The sequence below is a fragment of the Camelina sativa genome, chromosome 9, assembly GCF_030686135.1.
Source record: "Camelina sativa cultivar CO46 ecotype springtype chromosome 9, ASM3068613v1".
NCBI lineage: Eukaryota > Viridiplantae > Streptophyta > Magnoliopsida > Brassicales > Brassicaceae > Camelina > Camelina sativa.
Genome location: NC_141888.1, coordinates 3,354,399 through 3,367,539, shown reverse-complemented (window position 1 = coordinate 3,367,539; position 13,141 = coordinate 3,354,399). Strand labels below are relative to the sequence as shown.

Below are 13,141 nucleotides of genomic sequence, written 5' to 3'. Positions count from 1 at the left end.
GAATAAGATATTTAAACGGTAAAAAATGTTACCGTTTCACAACGTTCATATTGTTCTACTTCTGATGTAAAATCAAACAGAACGTTTGATAAACGCATTCTAATCAAACAGTATGTTACTGTTTCACAAATCACAACATTCATATTTTTCTACTCTGAAGTCAAATTAAACAGAACGTTTGAACAATATGGGAAAACGTAAACGCATTCTAACCCAAGTATGTTTTTCTTAAGAATAGTTAAAATGCATCGAGGATTTACTGCTTTATCACTCTTCTCTGTGTTAATCACTCTAGTCAGTGTGATTCTCTACCTAATCTTTTTTCTTTTACCAAAACAATATTATTTGATTATTCCAACTAATTGTCTATTTAGTATGTATATGTTCAGGAGCAAAGTGAAATGATTGTAACTAATCAAATTATATGCATTGAACCAAAAAAAACACTGCAAGCAAATTCATTTAGTATTAATCGGTTTCATAGATGTTGAAGGGAGAGCTAATTTACGAAGACAGTTTATATGATACAAAAGGAATTTTGTGTTATTGCAAAAGCATAAATGAAGTCCATAAATTTAAAATAAACAAGAAGTTAAGCGGTTTGAGCAGTGTAGTGGTCTAATCAAAATCTTGAATTTGCTCAAACTTTTTAGAGAAACCAATAAACTCAAAAATTAAGATCAGATTGAGAAACCGATCTATTCAAAACGGTTTCATCCGGTTATGATCCTCCGGAACTGTTAAAACTTTTCTTTAAGCAAAACCACCCTGCACTGAATCCGGCTTGATGTTGAACTCTGAAGTCTCTTGAGTATCCCCAGACATGCTATCAATCCTCGTGTTCATCGTCGCTTTCGGAATCTGCAAAAGAACATGAACATTAGTAGAGTCTTTTTTTTTTTTTTTTTTTCTCTGCCTAGATGATGGTCCAAGATATTATCATGAACTTTCATTGCGTACCTGATCTGACATCTTCGCTAAGCTTGCCTCGATCTTGTACTTGTTTCACAAGCATCCGGTAGATCAAAACCCACCAGAATATATGAAGAACCAGCAGAAAATACAGAAGTGTGTTGAACATGTAGTACAAGATCGGTCCATCGATAGCATGCTTTTCTTTGTCCACAGTCATAATAATTTGATAGCTACAAATCAAAGAATCACATTACATACATCAAAAGAGTCAAGAGAAACATTCAAGAAAAAACACTCAAGAGGATATTAACAAACCTTGTGCTCCACAGGATCCAGAAAGGATAGTAAATGAGACGTAGAACAACCCATGACAAGGCGAAAAGAACAAAGGAGATACTCGCTAGCGTCTCAGCTCCGCAGTATTTAGACATTTTCCCAATTTCCAAGAACACATCACTCGCATCATGAAGTGCAAGAATAACAGAACCAGCACGAGATAACCTATACCACCAACATTCGAAAAACAAAAGCAGAACAGAGTAAAGATGGATCCTTTCCTTTCATCTCCTCCACAACACAAGTGTATAAACATATATTATGTACCTGCAGAAGTAGGAGAGGACAATGAGAACAACAGTTGTGATATGATGACCCATGGAAACTCCAAAATCAGACCGTCTTGTTTCCCAAAACACCAACGCGAATATGGAGTACGTGTAGAATCCAGCAGCAAACATATATAAAAACTTCAGCTTTAACCTGCACATAACCAAAAAAAAAAAAGATTAGTTAAGAGAATCATATTTAACAAACTCCCATCACAAAAGAGGAAAAAAAAAACTCTTACTTCATCTGTTGGTCAGGCCAAATCTGATCACCAGGACCAAGCCAAAAGTAGAGAGTATTTGAAAACCAAGGCTCATTATAAGTGACAGATAAAGCAAGTAGCTCAGCTGAGAGATAGTAAATACACTTCCAAGCTGACTCTTTGAATTTTCGTACTTTGTGACTATTTTTCTTCTTCTCTTTTATGTTGTCACTCTTATTCGTACTCTTCCTTCCATAGATCACAAGATTTGCCAATTTCTACAAACCACCAATAAAACAAAACAAACAAAAATGTAAACTTTCACCTACCAAATCTATAACATCATCCACACTGCATTTATCTTTCAAAAACAAAAATCTAAACTTTGATGATCAGCAAGTTCATCATACAGAGAGACACGAGCCAAGAGTAATGATTGGTCCTCAAGTGTCAGTCAAATCATTACTTTTAGTAATGAACTTTTTTTTTGGTTTGTTGGTTGGTGAAAACTGAAATAAATGCGATTGCAGAAACAAAAAAAAAAAAAAAACAAATCTTAAAAACACCCAAAAGGTACAAAGACAAGAAACAAAAAAAAGTTAGAATTTTTACCTCAAAGACGAATCTATCAAGTAGAAATCGAATTGAAGGGAAGAACACTGCAAAGAGAGGCAAAAAAGCCAAATCTTGGTAATTTGGGTACGATTCTTGTTCCCAATCGATTGATTTCACCGTTTCGAAGAGACCCATCTCTGAAAAATCCTCTCTTTCCAAAATCAGATTTTTTTTTTTTTTCCTACATATGAATGGAAGGAATCTCGTGTCGTGTGGTTGACCAGAAGAAAGCAGAGCAAAGAGATGAGAGAAAAAAAGTTTAATGCTTGTAGTTAGATTTAGTAGTAGGATCTCTCAAATCTAATGCAGTAAAGAGTTCTTTCGTGATCGGATCAAAATTAGTTTACTCGAGAATCTATGTAATGTGTATGTGTGAGTTGCAGCTGTGCAAAATCTAGAGATAGGCCTTTAGGGTTCGATGGGCTCTTGCTCTGTTTGTCTTATCTGAATTACTTGAAAAATCAATTTATTTTCTTAAAAAAAGGGAGGAAATTATACGAATCTATATATCTTATGTGATAATCTTTTTATTATTTAAATTCGGAGTATTTTTAGACACAATTATGCTACTATATGTGAATTATTTTTACAAAATAATAGTTCTTTAATTTGTTTTTGTATTGAGGAAAAAAATTTATCCACAAAGGATGAATGGGAGAAGCTTGTTGTTTTTTTTTTTCTCATAAGATTAGAATTTTATTCATAAAAAATTTGGGTTTACAAAACAGATTACATGTATTTTAATAAATTCATTATTAACAGTTTACATGTATTAATAAAATTCTGTGTTTGTTTATCATTTTAGTCCCTTAAATTTTGTATCTCATTATTGCCTTTAATATTTTTTACTTGTATTTTAATATTCATTTTTAACATATAAAACTAAAAACACACATTTAAAATAAAATTAATAGATATTAATATAGAAAATATTACATAATATTTTTTAAAAATTCTACACAACAACAATATTACATTAAGAATATTTAATTCAAAAAATAACATAAGAAAATAAAATTACATGAACAATACTAGTAGTCACGTAGATTTGTTCCTGACACTCCAAAATTACCAATGTACTGTCGATAAATATTTGGCGTAATTGAAAGTTGTTGTTTTTGTTCTTGTTCTTGATTTTCTTGTATATATGATTTTTCCTTGTTCGCATGTATTACTATCGAAGTCTAAGTCTTTTAACCAAAAAAATTATTTTCCTACATTATTTTTTTAAAAATATTATTTTCTTTTGCTTCATTTTGCATCTCACAATTATTTTTCCTAATTTCTGCACTTTTTTTTTGTGATCCTTTGTTACTTAGCTTCTCAAAAGAGGATAATTTATACAAGCGAAAGCTAGGAAAATATAGAGATAGCAGTTCCATGAGTTTTTTAAAGGGATGCTCAACTTTGAAAAACTTACAACGTTTGAAAAATTTATTGGGACCATAGCGGATTCGACCATGAACACGAGCTTCACGAATTCCTCGACCAACATGTGGTCACAAACGACTCGAGCAAATAATGCAGCTAAGCTTTTAGAAGAATGCTCTATGGGGGAGGCATAGATTAGGTTCCTCGCTGGCAAGAGAAGGTTCAAAAGCAGATCACAAGGTTCTTTAAGCTTTTTGGCTCATATCTCAAAGTTTTAGGTGAAGCTACAATCGAGAAGCACAAGTGATAGGCACAAAACCGTAACAGAGCAGGTGGATCCTCCCTCACATGATGCTAAAGGCCGTAAAAGTTAAAGAGAACCTAGTTTTTGCACTTTCTTTTAAAAACCGAGAAAATGTTTATTAAATGAAACCAAACTGTCAACCAATGAATTATGGTCTTCAGTCTTCCTTTCGAGTTTTGTTTTTCTTCGATCCAATATGAAACCACCCGACCCATTTTTTGTTTATCTTTTCGCTTACGTATATAGCCTAGTAGATGGGAAGATCGCATCACTAAGTATTTCTGGTAATACTCACGCATCTTATTGTTTTTGTGGTGCAGGTAAATCGAAAGTGTGATTTGGAAATCAAAGCGATGAAGAAGAGGATGTTCTAGTGGCTCACTGATGCGTCGTATGGTTTCTATTAGGCTGCTAGAGTGGATCATTAGAACGATGTTAGGTTGCTGGTTTATTGATTCTTGATATTATTGAGTTGATGGTTGTTGGTATTGTTTATTCGTTTATTCTTTTATAGGTATTAGATTAATGAGTTTGGTTTAAGTTATCTGATGTTGTTTCAAGATAAATATGAATTTGAAGAAGAACACTCTCAAACTTTAAAGTTCTATAACTTCATTTGAAGTTTGAGAGTGTTATTCTCCAATGATAAAACTTCAAAGTTGACCGCATCATCTTTGAAGTATTATCATTGGAGAAGAACACTCTCATGTAAAAATGAAGATGCAGCCAATATTGAAAAGAACTTCTTTTCTTATTAAGAATCACTTAAATAATCTTACTGTAACATCCGCGAACCAAAATCCTAGTTTGGGATGTGCATTGATCGATGCTAGTGATGTGTCGATCGATGCAAGACCGGTTTGGTCGGGAAGCGAGTAAGTGAAACATGCGTTTTGGGGATAGGAAAACCCTTGAGTCGAGTATAAAAGGAAGTTTTGTTGTTTTGTGGCGGAGTTTAGCCGCTTTTGAGAGAAAAGAAAGAGAGAAAAGAAGTTCTTGATGTTCTTGAGGATTTTGGGAGGTTTGAGGCTGTTCTTGTAGAGATCTGTAGCTGAGGTCATTGTAGGAGCTTCCTAGGAGTGTAGATCTTCCTGTTTGAGGTTCAGAATCTTCTTGGCACAGGTGAGTGCAGGACCATGGCTTATCTAAGCTTGAGATTTCTCTGATTTGCTTTTTTATGTGTTATTTGGCTTGTTGGAACGTTATTTAGTCGTTTGGGGCTTTGTGAGGCTTTCTTGTGGCTTAGGATCGAGTTTTGTTGGTGGAGGAACGGAGATCCGATGAGAAGTTTCGGGGAAAAACGATGCTCAGCATGTGCATCGGTCGATGCACTTTGTGTGCCGGTCGATGCATTGCGAGGACGGCGCAATTTGACCTAGGAGCATTGGTCGATGCCATGTGGAGGCATCGGTCGATGAAATTAGGGATTTTGGGCGTTGTCGAGCGTGCATCAGTCGATGCAATGTGAGCGTCGGTCGATGCAAGCTAGCGTCGGTCGATGCAAGCTAGCGTCGGTCGATGCAACCCCAGTTGGTGTCGGTCGATGCATGGGTTGTGTCGGTCGATGCAGTTGTCCTGGTTTGTTGTTTGTTTGTTGATTGTTGTTTGATGGTTAGAGTTATCTCAATTACTTGTGTGTATAGCCCAATAGAAGGGAGGATTGCCTCACTGAGTGTTTATAAAATACTCATGCATCTCATATGTGTTGTGGTGTAAGTAAAGGCAAAGTGTGATCGTGGAATCCATGCAATGAGTAGGAGGATGTTCTAGTGTCTCGTTGATTGTGGTTTAACTGCTGTTAGGTCGTTAGAGATGAGTCCTTAGAGCCTTGCTAGGTGCCTAGGTTGCTGGTTGATGTTTTATGTTATTGTTGGTTGGTTCATTTGTTATGAGTTATTACTGGTTATTTGATTATTGGATATTAGTATTTGTTGTTTATTTTCCGCTGTTTGGTTTGGTTGTAATTAGGTGGCTAGTGGGTATGGGACCACTAGTATAGATGATTTATTATTATTATCTATTATTTATTATTTTAAAAGATTAAAAACGGGTTGGGTCGTTTCACTTACAAGATATGTTTAATCAGATTTACACACAGTCAACACGACTTGTCACTGACCAATTCTTAATCTAACCAAAATCTCTAAGAACCCTAAAAGCTTATTTGCTTAGTTCTGAAAATTCTTCTTGAACGACCAAACTATATGTTTGCCCTAGAACTTCAATATATAGGTGACCCTTCTATTACATGGATTGTAACCTACTTTCCTAAACCAAGATAATTTCAAATCTTCCTTCTAAATACGATCTTATCATGTGCTCCAATCAAGAGACCTCCTATCGTCCAATATAATAAAGCCACGTCACATCTTACTGAATCATACAGACCAGCCTTGTAGCATCCAATGTCTTCATGCTGTCAATCTCCCCCTTTTTATTTGAATGTGACAATTCAAGTTCCAAATGTGAATAATACCATAATCTTCTAAAAAAAACATCCCCTCAGCCAGACAGCCACATTCAGCTACAACATCACCATCATCACCAATATCCATACTTTCCCCCAACGTGAGTGCACATTCATATAAAAACATAGATGAAGACATATAAGCACCGAGGCACAACAAGCTTCCTATCATGCATTGTACCAAAAAAAAAATCCTCAAGAGCTGTTATAATGTTCTTAGGTTCAACCTCTGTAACAAAACAATATTGCAGCACTTCTTGAGAATTCATCTGAACATGACTAATGGTTTGCTCAACAATTGCAACTGCAGCAGAGTGATTCTTATGGCCTTGCAACTGTTTAGATATAGCTAAAACTCTTGATGATTCATCATTCCAATCATTACTATTGGATTTAGTTGATTCAGTTGTGACTTTTTCTTGTACAGGTGGTTCTGAAACATGCTTCTGTAGAACCTGAGGTTCAACCCCAACATCGTCTGCAGTGATTATCTTCGAGAGATTGCAGCATAGGTTGATTTCCTCATATTCTCTGCAACCTTGATCATACTTTTTCTCATCATTATCGAAATTTTTATTGTACAGATCCTTTTTAGCCACCCAGACTCTACAGAAACGATAGGGATCAATAAAACACTTTCTTGCCATCCAAAGCTCCTTGACCTTGTTCTTAAAATTGTAACAAAAAGATCTGACATGACCAGTTTTACCACAATGAAAACATTCATGAATCCTTCATCCTCGCTTGGATTTAGTCCAACCTTTTCGCTCAGGAGCTGATATAGGTTGATGTTGTGTGTTCCTGGTTGGTGCAACAGAGACCTTCTGTTGTACCATTTTTTCCAGAATACTTGACTCAGCTTCATGATTTACATTGCTCTTAACGAAGCTTACTGATTTATCACGAGACAACAGCTCAACATTCTCCTCTTTGTGATAACCCAGACCTCGATGCTGAGATCTTACAATTCCCATAGATAATATCTCATCAAGCTTCTTGCCACCATTATTCATCATCCTAATCTTCTTGTGATTCTCATTCAGCTCCTTTTCCAGACTTGTTGCCTTTTCTTTTTCTAAACCATACTTTTCTTGAAGTGCCTTTAGTTTCTTTTCTAATACTTCTTTTTCAGAAGAAGGAAGTGCCTCACCAATCTTGCAGAATTATTTTCTTTAAGCATAATGACTTTGGCTTCCAAACGCAGCTTTTCCTTTATAATAACCATTTTTTCGTTGCACAACTAGACCCAGTTGTCGTACAAAATACATTAGCTCTCTTTTGAAATCGACTCTTCATCATCATCATCTGAGCTTTCAATAGCTATGTCATCACTCTTAGCATTGTATGCAAAAAGATTCAACACTCGTCTTTCTTCTTCATCCCCATCACTCTCTGATTCTGAATCACTAAAGCTAACAAATGCCTTACTATTTCCTTTCACCATGTTTGGGCGTTCAGATTTTTAATGTCCATTCCTTTTCATTCAAAGTACTTCATCTCCTTGCGCTTAACCATTGGACACTCAGGTTTGTAATGACCAAAACCACATTCAAGACACTGAATCTCTTTTCTCCGATCAGCTTTTTCTTTCTCAGATCTATTTGGCCTAGAACAAGACTTCTCTGTATCACTTTGATTCCGAGCTAACTCTCGTCCCTGTCCCTTTTCAACATGCTTGAGAGCTTCTCCAAAGTTTCTTGACATCAAGGACATGTTATCTTTTATCTCTTGCAACTGATAACTCCTGTCATCTGCCTTGAATGCAATTCCTTTACCATGAATTCTCAGTTCTTCCGCAACTTCAATCTCCTCTGATTTTAGCATACCAACAAGATCCTCAAATTTTAAGGTGTCTGTATTGCAAGATACCCTCATAACTGCTTTATGAGCTGCATATTTAGCCGATAGACACCTAAGCATCTTCTTAACCAGCTTGGTATCCTTATAGGTATTACCAAGATTCTTTGCTTCATTTGCAATATCCCTCAATTTTGCACTGAACTGTGAAATTGTTTCTTCTGGATCCATCCTTAAGACTTCAAACTGTGATGCAAGTTGGTCTAATCTTGTTCTTTTGACACTTGAGTTTCCTTCATGAGTCTTCTGCAGAATACCTCAAGCATCTTTAGCTGATTCACAACCTTGAACAAGCTTGAACTCGTCATCATCAATAGCACCAAAAATGGCGTTAAGAGCCTTTGCATTATACTTAGACATATTATTCTCATCGGTTGTCCAATGTGCCTTAGGCTTCAGTTTTTTCATTAGGAGGTTCCCAACCTTATTCAACAGTCGTCCATGCATCTTCTCCTAGGTTACGAATCAACTGAATCATATGTACCTTCCAACGCCCATAACCTTGTTCATCCAAGATCACAGCCCTTTGAAGCATCATCAACTCATTACCCGACTACATCATTATCTTAAGATCTCAACCTGTGGTGAGTATAGAGCTCTCGTCGGTTGACCGCTCTGATACCAATTGTAAAAAAGAAGATGCATCCAATATTGAAAAGAATTTATTTTCTTATTAAGAATTACTTAAACAATCTTACAAGATATGTTTAATCAGATTTACACACACTCAACACGACTTGTCACTGACCAATTCTTAATCTAACCAAAATCTCTAAAAGCTTATTTGCTTAGTTCTGAAAATTCTTCTTAAACGACTAAACTATATATAGGTGACCTAGAACATCAATATATAGGTGACCCTCCTATTACATGGATTGTAACCTACTTTCCTAAACTAAGATAATTCTAAATCTTCCTTCTAAATACGATCTTATCATGTGCTCCAATCAAGAGACCTCCTATCGTCCAATATAATAAAGCCACGTCACATCTTACTGAATCATACAGACCAGTCTTGTAGCATCCAATGTCTTCATCGTCCAATATAATAAAGCCACATCACATCTTACTGAATCATACAGACCAGCCTTGTAACATCCAATGTCTTCATGCTTTCATCTCAAACTTCAAATGAAATTATAGAAACTTCAAAAATTAAGTGTGTTTTGGAGATGCTCTTAAAAGCTTAAATTTGGTACAGTGACCTTGAGAACTCAAAAACTACTTTATCAACACCTACTTGTTTATAATCACATTATCATTCCGTCTTTCCACCAATTATAAGAAAGCTCTTGGAACGTTAGGCATTACACAATACACTTTTGTTTATTTTTTCTTTTCTTTAGTATGTAGTACTAGCCTGAAAACGCTCTATGCTTTGAAATTGTTGGCAGGCACTATCACCAGAGCCTCCACCATTCCTTGTCTTCTTATGTTCCCTTCTGTAAATTTTGTATTCTTTCTTTTTCCGTCTTGAACTCGTCAACCATTTCATTTCTTATTTTATAAAGTATGAATTAACTGTTTAGAATATATCAATTCCAAATATCTAATTGAATAATTTTGAATAGACAATGTGTCGTAATGGCTCATCAATAGTTTATTTGGAATCATTTTTTGTATCGACTGACGTTTTGAACAGAAGGATCATGGTGTCTACTGTAGTACTGTGTCTTGGTCCAAAACCGATTCTTATAATAATGTTCTCTAGATAATTCGACCAAGTCCTAAGCTGTGATTCCGAGGATGACTTCTTTATATGTGGTTAATATTGGTCAGTAATAGCATTAATTTAAGAGGATAAATGTATAAAACTTGTAGCTGAAAATAGTCTTTGTTTATAAAGAAAGACTATTATCATTCATGGCCATTTGTAAAGTAGCTCAAAACTTCTAGAAAAATATATAGAAAAAAGATTGATATCTTATTATCTATCGATTAGTGCTAGTGCTCAAGTTTTTACATAGTAGTAATGCGCCAGGTGAAATTCAAGAAAACATGCTTGGTGGGTTTGTCACACTCGGAGTGATGCTTTAAATAGATACAAAAGATTTTAAGAAAGAAAAGTTCATAAAAGCTATATGAAAATACAACCTAATGATTAAGTATTTGATTAAATTTGTTAAAAGAAGAAGAAGAAGAAGGGCCACCAATATTAGCAATCTTTTGTTTTCTTTCTTGTTTCAAATGATGCCCAATACAAGTTTTATTATTATGCGGCGAACAGAAACTATCAGAAATTGTTAGTAGAGGCCGTCGTCATCATTAATTTACATTATATAATACTATTTTATCTATCTTTTTATAAAACATGATCAGTTACAACTCAATTCATACACAACACCTACTAATCAAATCAGATTAAAAAAAAACATGATGGTAACTGGTAATACTAATGCAAAGTGCAAGTATACAACCCACTACTTTTTTCCTTCCATTATTCTTCTCCTTATGTCTTAGAAAGCTCTTACGTGTTCGAATTACTGTATTAGGACTCTGCAGAATTGTATTGGACATAAAATCCGGTTATGCATACCCTAACTTAATTTTTTTTTTAAATAAACATATAATTTAGGGTCTATATATTTTATAAAAATATACATTTTCTACACTAAATCTACGTTAAATTTTGTATTCGAGCAAGAACTATATATAATTTGAGACGTTCGTAATACTTATACGTTTGTGATCGTATGATTATCCATATATATGAGAACATGAATATGCTCAAGAACTAAGTTAGATTATTTAACTTCAATACATATTATGTATATAATATTATTATATCATCGTTACCAAATATATATTCGAGAAACAACCAAAACCCAAACTCAAAATCTCTTCCGATGAGACATACTAGTTATCTTCAAACTCACTTTGAAAACTGTTGTCGTTGTTCTTGTTAGATTTCAGTTCACAAACAAGTTTTCGGAGATCAGAAGCTTCTTCTTTGAGTTTGGAGTTCTCCTTCAATACACTATCTTGAGTCTCCGACACGCGGTTCAGCTTATCGATAAGACAGTTGTTCTCGTTGCGAAGCCTAATCACCTGAGACCAGAGTTCGTCAAGATGTCTCTGTTTTCTCATCCTTGACCTCCTTGCCGATTCTCTGTTTGAAAGCATCCTTCGCTGTTTCCTCTCGTCGAGTATTATGATGCTTTGGTGATGATCTTCGTCGGAAGCTGAGTTGTTGCTTATCATGAGTTCTTGACTGTTAGATGATGAGGAATAGTTGTTGTTGTTGATGATCAGATCGTTTAAGTAGTTTAAGGATGAGGTTGGAGAAGAAGGCATGTTTATTCTGTTGTATTCCGGCGATAGATATTGGAAATATTCGGTGACTTCGGCCGGAATCATTGTTTTTGTTTGGTTAAATATGAGTATGTATGATTTGATATTTTGTGTGAAGAATTGGGAAGAGTTAGTTTGACGTAAAAGGAGGAAGTAGGAGAAGGGTTTTATAATGTTAGGAGAGTTAAGTGAATCATGTAGAATGGGGTCCCATGGATTATAATATGTTTATTTAGAGCATATTATGAGAAGACAAAAAAAAAACTATAATTCGTAATTTATAGTGGTGGAAGAGTAAAAGGATCATAATCAGAGATTATTTGAATTTGTGTTTCAAAAAAAAAAAAAAGATTATTTGAATTTGATCGGCGTATATGACGTAATTAATTTAATTTTTATTTTTCGGGAAAATATTTAGCTATTGTTAAAATCCTTTTTTTTTTTTGTAATAAGGACAAATAAAAAGAGATAGTTTAGTCATAGCAAAAACAAAAATTGTTAGGTTGATATAGTTTGTTTACTGGAAGTGGGAGCAGAAACTGCAAGAAGCTTTTTACAAATTTGTCTTCTTTCTAATTTAAATCCAATAATGAGATGATAATTTTTATAATCCAATACGTGAACTCTCTTTTAACAATTATGCATCTATCTTACTCATGAACATTGAAGATTATATAGTGTTTGTAGAAAGAAAAACAGTTGTTTGGATTGCAACATCGATACGTTAAGTTAACGTGTTTTTTCCTAACTTTTTGAAAAGTTTTTTTTTTTTTTCTAATTGTATCATCAAACAACGACAGCAAAAACATTGTTTCTGTGTACTAAATTTCTTTATCAATAAAAATAGTAGTTCGATTTTGATATCATCATATCATATAACTTACCCTATTTAGATTGTTATATCCATCATCGAAGACATTTGCCTCTTTCTTGTGATAGCTAGTAATATTGTTAATGCACACGTATGACAGACTGAACCACTACAATAATCACTAGAAGGTGATATATTGATATGGATGACAAAGAAAAAAAAAATTGTTGCCAGATTTCAAAATTGACCGTCGGATGAAGATAGTAAAACAAAAAAAGCGTTGGCTTTGGCTTTGGTCTATCGCAAGAATTTTCGAAAGATGTATCTGACCATCAATGACTGAATGACACTTAGATTCTTATCGAATGTGTGTGCTACAACATGTCAAATCTGTTCTTTCTTTATTCACTTTCACATACGTACATTCATATATATGTTTGATTATAAAAAAACACATACATTCATAAATCATAAATATATAAACAAAGAATACGAATTTACTTGTAACTTGGATTATAGTGGCTAATCTGATAACTAAGTCAAGAAATTGTAACGAGTGGGTCCAAACATTTTCTAGTGATCCTTCGTGGCCAATAATACACCAAATACCAATTTTATATAATATGACAAGATTTTTCTCAACTTTTGCTGAGAAGATAACATTTGACATGATATCTATCTAACACCTGTTTTATTTTGTTG

At 34.4% G+C, this 13,141-nt stretch overlaps 2 protein-coding genes across 2 annotated transcripts; both read right to left on the bottom strand.

Annotated features, from left to right (window-relative positions):
* Nucleotides 1-522: 522 nt before the first annotated feature.
* On the bottom strand, nt 523-2,814 carry LOC104710315 (ceramide synthase LOH1). The gene is made up of 6 exons (XM_087467291.1): nt 2,336-2,814; nt 1,763-2,001; nt 1,519-1,674; nt 1,231-1,416; nt 961-1,145; nt 523-861 (listed from the first exon to the last, which is right to left on the bottom strand). The coding sequence occupies exons 1-6, from the start codon at nt 2,471-2,473 to the stop codon at nt 830-832; spliced, it is 936 nt and encodes a 311-aa protein (XP_087323417.1). The 5' UTR covers nt 2,474-2,814; the 3' UTR covers nt 523-829.
* An 8,247-nt stretch (nt 2,815-11,061) lies between these two features.
* Nucleotides 11,062-11,830, bottom strand: LOC104710314 (uncharacterized). Its single transcript, XM_010426891.3, has one exon. The coding sequence runs from the start codon at nt 11,692-11,694 to the stop codon at nt 11,194-11,196; it is 501 nt and encodes a 166-aa protein (XP_010425193.2). The 5' UTR covers nt 11,695-11,830; the 3' UTR covers nt 11,062-11,193.
* Between the last annotated feature and the right edge of the window lie 1,311 nt (nt 11,831-13,141).